The sequence below is a fragment of the Bison bison genome, unplaced genomic scaffold (genome assembly GCF_000754665.1).
Source record: "Bison bison bison isolate TAMUID 2011002044 unplaced genomic scaffold, Bison_UMD1.0 scf7180017864053, whole genome shotgun sequence".
Lineage (NCBI taxonomy): Eukaryota > Metazoa > Chordata > Mammalia > Artiodactyla > Bovidae > Bison > Bison bison.
The window spans coordinates 1,228,289-1,240,984 of NW_011494625.1; the positions used below are offsets into that span (position 1 = coordinate 1,228,289).

A 12,696-nucleotide genomic window follows, 5' to 3' on the forward strand; every position below is an offset into this window, starting at 1 on the left:
CACTGGGTGCCCGACTCACTCCTGCTGCCTTTGTGGGTTCGGTTATCTCTCCAGCACCCAGAGAAGGGCTCCTTTCTGGGATGGATCTGAAGCCTGGTTAGCACAATCAAATTAAAAAGCTAACCAACAATTCTCCCTCCACCCACCCCTGGCCTCAGTAATGTGGTATGACTATTGATCCCCACTAATGATTTAGTGATTAAGGAGGATAAATTGCCTATGAATGCAAAGCAAGCTAAAGGCCCCCAGCCACACAGCAGAACCTTCTTGATCAATCAGTGCTGTACTTGCCTGCGTAATTTTCAGCCCGGTGTCCCGAGTCACCTTGGACCTCACTTCCACGGCGCGTGTGTGGTATTGGCAGCATCTTGCCCACCTGGCTTTATTTGGACAACTTCTGACTTCCTCTTGTGTAATCTTTTCCAGTTGGGCAGTGGTCTCTTTCTGAATCTCCTCTGTAGTTGCCAGACCATATCTCCGTGAGCCCCGTGTTATCACGTGTGTTATGTTCTGCGTTAGTGCACACGCAAGCAGAACCCTGGGGACTGTGAAGCTACAGCGTATCTGGTTGTGTGTGGGGTTCATTATACAGCATCCGAGTTGGACTGTGCTTTGGGTTCTAGGCTGGGGAAACCACAGGCTGTTACCATCAACCTTGAACCTTGTCTCATAGATAAGGATTAGTGGGTATAGGAGGACGGAGGTGGCAGGTGGGGAGCATAGGATTAGCTCGAATACTGGAACAGGTCCTTCAAATAAAGGGTCAGGAGGATCCAGGTTTATGTTAACCCGAGCAGAAAACCTTGTTCACTGATTACCTGTGTGTAAGTTCATATCCACCCTGAATCAAGTGCAACTCCCACGTTCAAAACCAGCGCTAATATAGACTCATTTTGGAAGATATTGGAGAGCAATGTATATGGGACAGGACGGTGTGAGAAATCTTTGGTCTTATGTCAGCTTTTATATGTTCCGTTACCTTACTTGCTAAGATCTAAAAGTGGACTCTCCCCCGAGTGTCACTGCAATGTTCGCATCTGCCCCTGAAACTTAAGACCAGCCTCACACCAAGTATGGAGGCAGAAATAAGGAAGGGCAGAGATGGGGACAGGGAAAAATACTGTGTGTGATGGAGTTCTTAAATTGGATTGGTAGAGAAATTCTTGGACTTGACTAAGTTTATTTGAATATAACTAGATTAAGCTTCTGCAGCAGCCAGAAGGAAAGACTCAAAATAGCAGTAGAGATTAAGCTGAATTATATTAAAGCTACATGTTTGCATATCCAGCATTATGATTTATAAAGTTTGCACCCACTGTGCATTTAAACAAATTTACAGAATTCATTAGACTTATGCTTTCTGTACTTGAATTAAGGAGATAAAAGTTAGTTTCACTATAGACAAGGTCAACTTTATTTTATTTTTCTGAAGCCAGATTATGAATCTTAATAGTTTTTTAATTTAATTATATTTGCTGTACAATATTATATAAATTAGAAGTGTACATATATGATATAATAATTCATGATTTTTAAAGATTATACTCCATTTATGCTGCTACTGCTACTGCTGCTAAGTTGCTTCCGTCGTGTCCCACTCTGTGCGATCCCATAGATGGCAGCCCACCAGGCTCTCCCGTCCCTGGGATTCTCCAGGCGAGAACACTGGAGTGGGTTGCCATTTCCTTCTCCAATGCATAAAAGTGAGAAATGAAAGTGAAGTCGCTCAGTCGTGTCTGACTCTTAGCGACCCCATGGACTGCGGCCCACCAGGGTCCTTGGTCCATGGGATTTTCCAGGCAAGAGTACTGGAGTGGGGTGCCATTGCCTTCTCCGACTCCATTTATAGTTATTATAAAATATTGCCTATGTTCCTTGTGCTGTACAATACATCCTTGTAGCTTATTATACCTAATTGTTTGTACCTCTTAATTCCCTACCCCTATTTTGCCCCTCCCTATTCCCTTTCCCCACTAGTAATCATTAGTTTGTTCTCTGAGAGTCTGCTTGTTTTTTGTATATTCACTAGTTTGTTATATTTTTTAGATTCCACATATAAGTGATATACAGGATTTGCCTTTTTCTTTTTGACTTATTTCATTTGGCATAATGCCTTCCAAGTCCATCCATGTTTCTGCAAGTGGTAAAATCATGTTTTTTTATGGCTGCATAGTATTCCATCATATCCACCTGGAGAAGGGAATGGATACCCACTCCAGTATTCTTGCTAGAGAATTTCATGGACAGAGGAGCCTGGTGGGCTACAATCCACAGAGTCACAAAGAATCGGACACAATTGAGTGACTAACATCTAGTATATTTATATGTCTTATCTTCTGGATCCTATCAATTTTGAAAGTCAAGGCAAAGAAGCCCATTTTGTTAATAGAGCAATAACATACACAGAGGTAATACCATCAGCATATTAACTTCACAATTAACTAATTGTGCAATTTTACGCAATCTTCAATTATTTCTTGAAGTAAATTTATAGCAGCATTAACTTCAAGTTATAGCCTCATACACTGAAAGCAAATTTTGTGTCATCTTCTGTCCTTAAAACATGGAAAGTGGATGTAGGAAGGAACACGTCTTCTAGCATAATTTTTCTATTGACCCAAAAAGAGATGCATTAGAAATATATGAACTATTTTTGTAGTGAGATAATAAATACCAGGCCCTTACCTTCACACCAAGGGTTGAAGAGAATGTATGTGTCCGTTTCAGGGTTTCGGCTGGTGCGGATGACCCCATAGGGGGTCCAGACAGCCACGTACATGCGGAACTTCCCCACAATGCAGTCTGCAGAAGACTGGACAGACAGCCGGACAGACCTGTCCTCTCTCATGACCACCTTCGCCCCCCACTTGCCACTCTGCAGCTCAGAGACCAAAGGGACTGGAATGTAGGTTCCCTTATTCTCCTGGGGGTAGAGACCTACGGGAAGAAAGAAGAAACACAGCCTTGAGATTTCACAAGCTACCTTTGTTCTCTGTCACCTTAATAGCTGAAGGTGGAAATAATTCATTAGACTTGAAATAGTAAAACTTGGGTTTGAATTTCACTTTTGCTGCCAACTTGCTGTCTGATGGCAGTTACTTTTCAGAACTTTTTGAAGGTCATATTCGTCTGGTCTATATTTTTTAAAAAAGAATGACAGTACTTACAAAGATTTTTGTTGGTTGGTCAATGCACTCAAATAAGGTGTAGAAATACTAATCTTGGATGCAAAAACAAAACAGAGCTTACAGGGTGATGTGAAGTCATCAGTACCAGAAATTCTGCTCTCTAAAGACTTAGAATGGCTTAAAAAAGCCCTAAAAAGGGACATAAGGGCTCCCCAGGTGGCTCTAGTGGTAAAGAACCTGCCTGCCAATGCAGGAGACACAAAAGACCCAGGTTCAGTCCCAGGGTCAGGAAGATCCCCTGGAGGAGGACATGGCAGCCCACTCCAGTGTTCTTGCCTGGAGAGTCCCATGGACAGAGGAGCCTGGCAGGCTGTAGTCCATGGGGTTGGACACAGCCAGACATGACTGAAGTGAATTAACACACATAAGGGGTACAAGGCAAATGTTTTTGTGTATTTTGAATGCAATTTCATTATTTGTCATACTACCTAATACAGCTCCATTTATAAGTTGTCCATATGTAATTAATCTTCTATTTAACTGAAACACGTTTATTGCCAATGTCATATTTAGTAAATTTAGGCTTATGTCTTGGGCAAGAATTCAGGCTCCAGAGGCAAATTGTCTAGGTTTGAATCTTGGCTATGCTACTTATTACCTTTGCAATCTCTGGCAAATTAAAAGAAGGTGTGATGGCATGGGTTGGGAGGGAGGCTTAAGAGGAAGGGGAGATGTGTGTGTGTGTGTATATACATATATATATAGAGAGAGAGTACTCCTAGAACAAAGTTACCTGTTACTCCAGGTATCTCTTGACCTCCTACTTTGCATTCCAGTCATGTCTGACTGTTTGCAACCCCATGAACTGTAGCCCGCCAGACTCCTCTGTCCATGGGAACTAACACCAAAAAAAAAAAAAAGATATCCTTTTCATCATAGGGGACTGGAATGCAAAAGTAGGAAGTCAAGCAAGAGATACCTGGAGTAACAGGCAAATTTGGCCTTGGAGTACAAAATGAAGCAGGGCATAGGCTAATAGAGTTTTGCAAAGAGAATGTACTGGTCATAGCAAACACCCTCTTCCAACAACAGAAGAGATGACTCTACACATGGACATCACCAGATGGTCAATACAGAAATCAGATCGATTATGTTCTTTTCAGCTGAAGATGGAGAACTCTATACAGTCAGCACAAACAAGACTGAGAGTTGACTGTGGCTCAGATTATGAACTCCTTATTGCAGAATTCAGACTTAAATCTAAAAAAGTAGGGAAACTACTAGACCATTCAGGTGTGACCTAAATCCCTTACGGTTATACAGTGGAAGTGACAAGTAGATTCAAGGGATTAGATCTGATAGAGTGCCTGAAGAACTATGGTTGGATTCTTGTCATTGTACAGGAGGCAGTGATCAAAACTATCCCCCAAAACAAAGAAATTCAAAAAGGCAAAATGGTTGTCTGAGGAGGCCTTATAAATAGCTGAGAAAGGAAGAGAAGTGAAAGGCAAAGGATAAAAGGAAATACATATCCATTTGAATGCAGAGTTCCAAAGAACAGCAAGGAGAGAGAAGAAAGCCTTCCTCAGTGATCAACGCAGAGAAATAGAAGAAAACAATAGAATGGGAAAGACTAGAGATCTCTTCAAGAAAATTAGAGATACCAAGGGAATATTTCATGCAAAGATGGGCACAATAAAGGACAGAAATCGTATGGACCTAACAGAAGTAGAAGATATTAAGAAGAGGTGGCAAGAATATACAGAAGAACTATACAAAAAAGATCTTCATGACCCAGATAACCACGATGGTGTGATCACTCATCTAGAGCCAAACATCCTGAAATGCGATGTCTAGTGGGCCTTGCTGCTGCTGCTGCTAAATTGCTTCAGTCATGTCCGACCCTGTGTGACCCCATAGACGGCAGCCCACCAGGCTCCCCTGTCCTCAGGATTGTCCAGGCAAGAACACTGGAGTGGGTTGCCATTTCCTTCTCCAATGCATGAAAGTGAAAAGTGAAAGTGAAGTCGCTCAGTCGTGTCCCACTCTCAGCGACCCCATGGACTGCAGCCTACCAGGCTCCTCCATCCATAGGATTTTCCAGGCAAGAGTACTGGAGTGGGGTGCCATTGCCTTCTCCAGTGGGCCTTAGGAAGCATCACTATGGACAAAGCTAGAGAAGGTGATGGAAGTCCAGTTGAGCTATTTTGAATCCTGAAAGATGATGCTGTTAAAGTGCTGCACTCAATATGTCAGCAAATTTGGAAAACTCAGCAGTGGCCACAGGACTGGAAAAGGTCAGTTTTCATTCCAGTCCCAAAGAAAGGCAATGCTGAAGAATGTTTAAACGACCACACAATTACACTCATCTCGGGACAGGGGAGCCTGGTGGACTGCCGTCTGTCTATGGGGTCACACAGAGTCAGACACCACTGAAGTGACTTAGCAGCAGCAGCATGCTAGCAAAGTAATGCTCAAAATTCTCCAAGCTTGGCTTCAACAGTACGTGAATCAAGAACTTCCAGATGTTCAAGCACGATTTAGAAAAGGCAGAGGAACCAGAGATCAAATTGCCAACATCTGCTGGATCATAGAAAAAGCAAGAGAGTTCCGGAAAGACATCTACTTCTGCTTAATTGATTATGCCAAAGCCTTTGACTGTGTGGATCACAACAAACTGTGGAAAATTCTTAAAGTGATGGGATAACCAGACTACCTTACCTGCCTCCTGAGAAATCTGTATGCAGGTCAAGAAGCAACAGTTAGAACTAGATATGGAACAACAGACTGGTTCCAAATTAGGAAAGGAATATGACAAGGCTGTATATTGTCACCCTGCTTATTTAACTTATACGCAGAGTAGGTCATGTGAAATGCCAGGCTGGATGAAGCACAAGCTGGAATCAAGACTGTCAGGAGAAATATCAATAACCTCATATTCATATGATACCACCCTTACGGCAGAAAGCAAAGAAGAACTAAAGAGCCTCTTGATGAAAGTGAAAGAGGAGAGTGAAAAAGCTGGCTTAAAATGCAACATTCACAAAACTAAGATTATGGCATCCAGTCCCATCACTTCATGGCCAATAGATAGGGAAACAGGGCTGACTTTATTTTCTTGGGCTCCAAAATCACTGCAGATGGTGATTGCAGCCATTAATTAAAAGACGCTTGCTCCTTGAAAGAAAAGCTATGACCAACCTAGACCTCATATTAAAAAGCAGAGACATAACTTTGCCAACCAAGGTCCATCTAGTCGAGGCTATGGTTTTTCCAGTAGTCATGTATGGATGTGAGAGTTGGACTGTGAAGAAAGCTGAGTGCCAAAGAATTGATGCTTTTGAACTGTGATGCTGGAGAAGACTCTTGAGAGTCCCTTGGACTGCAAGGAGATCAAACCAGTCAATCCTAAAGGAAATCAGTCCTGAATATTCATTGGAAGGATTGATGCTGAAGCTGAAGCTCCAATACTTTAGCCACCTGATGCAAAGAACTGACTTGTTGGAAAACACCTTGATGCTTGGAAAGATTGAAGACAGGAAGAGAAAGGATCAACAAAGGATGAGATGGTTGGATGACATCACTGACTCGATGGACATGAGTTTGAGCAATCTCTGGCAGTTGGTGATGGACAGGGAAGCCTGGCGTGCTGCAGTCCATGGAGTTGCAAAGGGTCAGACAGGACTGTACACCGAACTGAACTGATATATACATATACTTATGGCTGATTTGTGTTGTATGACAGAAACTAACACAGCCCTTTAAAGCAATTATCCTCTAATTAAAAAATAAAATAATCACAATAAATTACATGACCTTTACAAATCTCTATTTTCCTCTTTTTCTCTGTCATTAAATGAGAATAATACTACTACTCAATGGTGAAATAAAATAAAATATTACATGTAAGATGCTTTGTACATAATTTCTCATATATAACAAATTTTTAGCAATTATTTCAATAGAAAATTAAACATCAGAGCATTTTACCATATGTCCAGGCTTATCAAACTTTATGTATAAGCTATCTCAGAGCAAATCTTTTTTCTCTTTATTGTTGCCATTTTGGACCAAATTCCTACTTCATGATCAACATCAAAACTAAATTTTACCGATGGGTTCCTGGAAAAACAGTCTTTGCCGTGTATTCAACCTCACAGCATTCTTTAACTTTTTAGCTTCCAGTTCAGTGTATAGTCTGGTTTACCAAATAGTCAAATACCTAGGTATTTTAAACTGGAGCAAATGTTTCATTTACAAACTTTACCAAAATGCATCAGACATTCAATTCTAGACGTGGAGAAAATTACAAATCAGGCTAACATGTCTGAAAATTATTTTGATTGTAAGCAGAAGAAACTTACTGAAAACTTACTTCAATTGTTTTACATAAACCAGGTAGAGAATTCTACGTTAAAACAAATAAAAACAATGCTTCTTTTTGGCTTCTCCAATTACTGGGATCTTTAAAGGATTCTTTGGCAGGTATATTGCTGCAGACAGCATCCTAAGGAGGTAGCTGCATAAGTCGCCACTGTGTAATTCAGTGAGATGCTTAATCTTAATGTAAATAAATGTATACAGCACAAGCCAGGGAGAAGAGTAGAACCTTGGTGCTTTGCTGTTGTAGGAGTATCTATTTATCAACACCCTGAATAAATATCATCACAAATCCAATAAAGCTTTGAAAATGGTTTTCTGCCAAGGTATGACAGTTGTCTAGGTGGTATTCTTGGGAATACACGGGGCTCAGCTTCTGGGAAGCTTGGACATGACCCACCTGCCAAAGCTGTTTGTCCCAAAGGTCCCATACTTCCTGTATATGCTCCTTTCTGTACAAGCTCAGCCCCGGGGAATAGGTTGCCCTTTCTCTGTTGCTCTTGGAGACCCCATTGGTGCTGGAGTGTGGAAATCGAATGCAATCTTGCCAGCTAAACAGGGCCGTAATTCATTTATTCCAGTGACTCCTGGCAGCTGTTGCCACTAAATACTGACTTGGATTTAGAATACAAGTATTAAATATGACACAAGTTTGGTAAAAATAAACTTTCGGAGAGAAAATCTATGTCATAATGAGAGACTTAGATTTTTTTTAAAAAGATGAAAGGCATTTTCAAATGAATTATATAAGCAGCCTCCTTTAAGAACAGCAAAAAGAAACTATGAGAGGGTACCTAAAGCTATGGGCTTCCCAGGTGGCTCAGTGGTAAAGAATCTGCCTGTCAATGCAGGAGAAGATTCCCTGGAGAAGGAATGGCAACCCACTCCAGTATTATTGCCTGGAAAACCCCATGAATAGAGGAGCCTGGTGGGCTACAGTCCATGGAGTCACAAAAGAGTCAGACATGATTTAGCGACCAAAGAATAACAACAATGTAAAGCTATGTGCTGTCAGCTTCAGCTTCATCTTTGTACTAACATCCACTATTGTTTAGGAGTATTGAAATACCAATGATCACTCATTTCCATTATTATACTTCAAGCTATCATTGCAAAGACTCCTATTAAATTTTACCTAGCAAATTCAAGTTATTAAAACAAAATGTGAAGGAAAAGGAGAGCCATGTTTGTTCACGCTGGCCTTGAACCCAGTCATGATTTAATCTAAAGCCTAGTTTGTTTGAAGCTCTCTTCTTCCTGCAACAGTACTGCCTGCTCTGTGCTAAGCACGAATAGCATCATTAAGTGCTAGAGACACAACAGTCAACAAAGCAGACTCCTGTCCTCGCTGAGCTTACGGTCTACGGACAAGCCATGGATGCGCTGCTTAGGATACTCCTCTTGCTGCTTCACCCCCCAGAGCAGCAGTGAGAGGAGAATCATTGTCATCATCCTAATCTGACAAATCAGGAAATGAACGCACAATAAGATGAAGTCACTTGACCAGGGCGATGCAATGAGATCTGGGGTTGAGATTTGAACCCAGTTTGGCTTGAATCCTTACAGTAAAAATTTGTCAATCTCTGCCTTAGAGAATTTTGTATTCTATTGAATCAAGGGGTTTCTGTGGTGGGTCAGTGGCAAAGCATCTGCCTGCTGATGCAAGGGACACAGCTGTGATACCGGGTCTGGAAGAATCCCTTGGAGAAGGAAATGGCAGCTCACTCCAGTATTCTTGCCTGGGAAATCCCATGGACAGAGGAGCCTAGCAGGCTACGGTCCAGGAGGTCATAAGAGTCAGACACGACTTAGCAACTAAAGCACCAGCAGTGTCTGAGACTTGGGGCTAAGAAGAAAATACGATCACCTCATGTTTCCTTCAGAGAGAACTATGTTTTCAAACCAGGAACAAACATCTACACTGCGATTGGGTCAGCGTTTCATTTCGTTAAAACCGTCTAGTCAAACGCCTCAGTCTCAGAGTGTTGAAGACACAGGAAGTTGGTTATAATTTTTTACTGGTTTCACTGGACTCAGCTAAAATGTTCAATTTCAGTTTTGTAAAAGGTGTTTTGTGTTGCCAAGGCACTTCACATAGAGATGGAAATAGTGTGATAGAAATGAAGCTTTATTTCCTGGGGTCCCTGTGAGGAAATTTTTACAGAGGGGTAACTGAGGTCCCGTGAGGTTATCACGCCCGAGACCTCTGTATCACCAGGTGGTGGACACGGGGCCCGGGCTGAGATCTTTGGGCTGGAAGTCCGTTCTCTTTTCGCTGCATGTCGCTGCTTCTGTGGAGGTGGTGGGGAGGGTGCTGGAGGGACTAAGATGAAGGAAGCCAAGAGAAGAGTAAAACTGGAAGATCTGAAGGGACTGGAGGCGGAAGGACAGCTGGGGGTGCGCGTGGTGGACTGCAGGGATGTGAGGCGGAAGTGTGAATCCAAGGGCTTAGTAACTGGTGGCGAGAAAGAAGACCTGGTAGATGGGGGCTTCCGGAAAGGGTCTCTGGGCTGCAGTGGACGTGGGTTTAGAAGGTTTTAAGGGGACGTCAGGGGCAGAAGGAAGAAAGGAGACGTGTGAGGAGCTCTGCAACTTGGGTCAAGCCGGGTGGCATCAGACCAGCACGTGGAGACAAATGGGGAACAGAGAGCAATTCCATTCATTCCAAAGGGAGAAGAAAGAGCCCTGATTTACAGGCCTTTTCACATGCGCTGCATGCAAAAGCTGATTATTCATGTAAGACCTGGCCTGTCGATAATACCGCAGGGTCTTCTCGGCTGCTCCCTTATACCATGTTTAATTCTGAGTGTAATGATTTCAATGACAGCGCTGGGGAAGAATTTTCCATGATTGAACCGCGAGCGAGGAAGTTGTGACAGAGTAGTATTTCATTTCGCTAAATAGCCCTCTCACCTCCAGGAGGTAGCACGTTTAAGAGACCACAATCAGCCTACGCTCCTGAACACCCATCCGTCAACACCCCTGACTGCCCGCCAGCCTCCCTCGGCCAAATCTCGGTGCGAAATTCGACCCTCCAAAGGTGACCACCATGGACACGTTTGCTAAAATGAATAATGCCTGGATAGATGTTTTGTTTTTACAAAGCTGTGTAACTTTTGTGTTAAAAAAGAATCTAGGCAAGAAAAATAGAAGCAGGAAATATAATACCCCAGAAAGGATTCTCATTTTGTTTTTAATAACACAGTCTTTGCAATTGAACCACTTACTAACCATGAAAAAAATATAATTACCAATTGCATTCCTTCACACTTAACTAAAATTGGTGTCAAATTCTCAAGTGATGTAGAGATTAACATATGGTCTTAGTCTAAACGTTTGTTTACACCTGTAAATCATTTTTGAGGCCACACGAGTACTACTCGCAAGGCAAAGTTGGCCAGAACTACATGCCTGTACTCACATATAACCTGACTCTCTCTTTACATGTAGCATATACGTGTGAATACAGAGAAACACACCTGCCTTAACACCCCACTGCTTGGAACCAGGAGAAAGAGGATGAAAATATTTCATTCCTTTACGATTTTATTCTTTACCAACTTTGGCTCAAAGGGCCTGAGCTTGTTGCATGGCCTCTTTCTTTTCATCCACATGGTGGGCGAGAGAAATCCACCCCCAGCTCAAAGTCAGCCCTCTTTGACTTCGGGGGAGATTTTGTCTCAATCATTCATTCTCTAGATCTGGGAGCACACTGCATGCAAAGCCCTGCATAGGCAGTACCCCACAGAGCAATGTGCTACGTTAAAAACATTAATGTTTTGGAAAGTGGATGGCTTGGAATATATTTCCATCTAAATAAAACATCCTATGTGGTGATGAGTCCCAGGCAGTTGAGGAAGCCCACTAATTCACCTGCAGCACGGTTGATGTAGTTGAATGAGGTTGCTAATGTAATTATTCTGACTTTGCCTCACTCTGACCTAGAGCCTGGGAGGACACAGCAGGGAGAAGGAGGCGGTACCTGTAAGTGAAGTAGGCACACGTCAGTCACTTTCCCTGGTGCTCTGAAATGAAGACTCATGAGCCTCAGGGCACCCCTGTTTCTCATCTCTTGGGCACATCATCTGTAAGTCAAGTGGCCACAGCTGATGGTTCTTCCTGTGCTGTATTTAATAATAATACTTCTGATCATGAGAGTTTTAATTAATCACCAGGAAATCCCAAATAAAACCCTTCCTCCTTATGAACTTAAATACCTAATTTTCTTATTAAACTGAGCTGAAGATGTTATTTTATTGTCTTTTTAACTCCATAGAATATCCCTGTGCCTTGTACTGAGTAGGTGCCCAGTAAATGTCACTGGAGAGAACTGAATATTTTGCAGATACCAGGTCCCATTAAGAGTATCACACAGGCCTTAGAAGCCCTGGAACAAGACACCTGTGGCCACCAGTTGTCAATTCCATGCACCCCTCACAAGAAACAAACATTCATGGTTCTAAACTTTTTCCTTCGAGGGATGTTTTCCATTCATGTATAAATACACTGCAGGCTGAGCTCTGACTCCGATCACCGCAGACTTTTTTAACAGTGAATTCTTATAAGAGGATTGTCCCTAAGGAACGCATGCATATATCATATCTCCAGCTGGGAAGGTAAATTTCGTGATGTTAATTCATTTTTCCATTTGATTCATTTGTTTTTCCCAGGAAACACCTTTCATGTTCAAAATAATCCATCTCTTTCCAAACGGGCCCTGGAAGTATTACCATGACAGCATGATGCATGTGGCAAGGCTGGAGGCGTGAGCGCAGCAGCCTGGGAAAGGGAAGCAAGCCTCGTGTTAACAGTCTTAGAGTGGAACGAGAATGCATGGGGGCAAGGCCGAATACGTCCCTGAATAACTTTTAGAAACCCCAGGTTACTAACTACAAAGACAAAGCAACAGCACCAGAAAAGAAACATCAAAAATGGCAAAAAAAAAAAAAAAAAAAAATCTTGGATGATGTCAATTAAGACAAGAGAAACACAAACGTTCAACAGAGAATCATTCATTAAGGACCTTGGAACCTATGCTTTCTATTTAATACCTTGCCAGTGAGGTGTGTGTGTGCGTGTGTGTGTGTGTGTGTGTACACATATGTATGTTGTTATTTAGTTGCTTAGTCGTGCCTGGCTCTTTGCGACCCCATGGACTGCAGCACACTAGGCCTCCCTGTCCATCACC

General features: G+C 42.3%; 1 protein-coding gene across 1 annotated transcript in view; it reads right to left on the reverse strand.

Moving 5' to 3' along the window:
* F13A1 (coagulation factor XIII, A1 polypeptide) overlaps window positions 1-12,696 on the reverse strand; it is a 148,304-nt gene that overhangs the window by 96,211 nt on the left and 39,397 nt on the right. Inside the window, exon 4 of the mRNA XM_010835833.1 lies at window positions 2,686-2,937. Coding sequence (XP_010834135.1) covers window positions 2,686-2,937 — 252 coding nt within the window. The remainder of the gene's footprint in view (window positions 1-2,685; window positions 2,938-12,696) is intronic.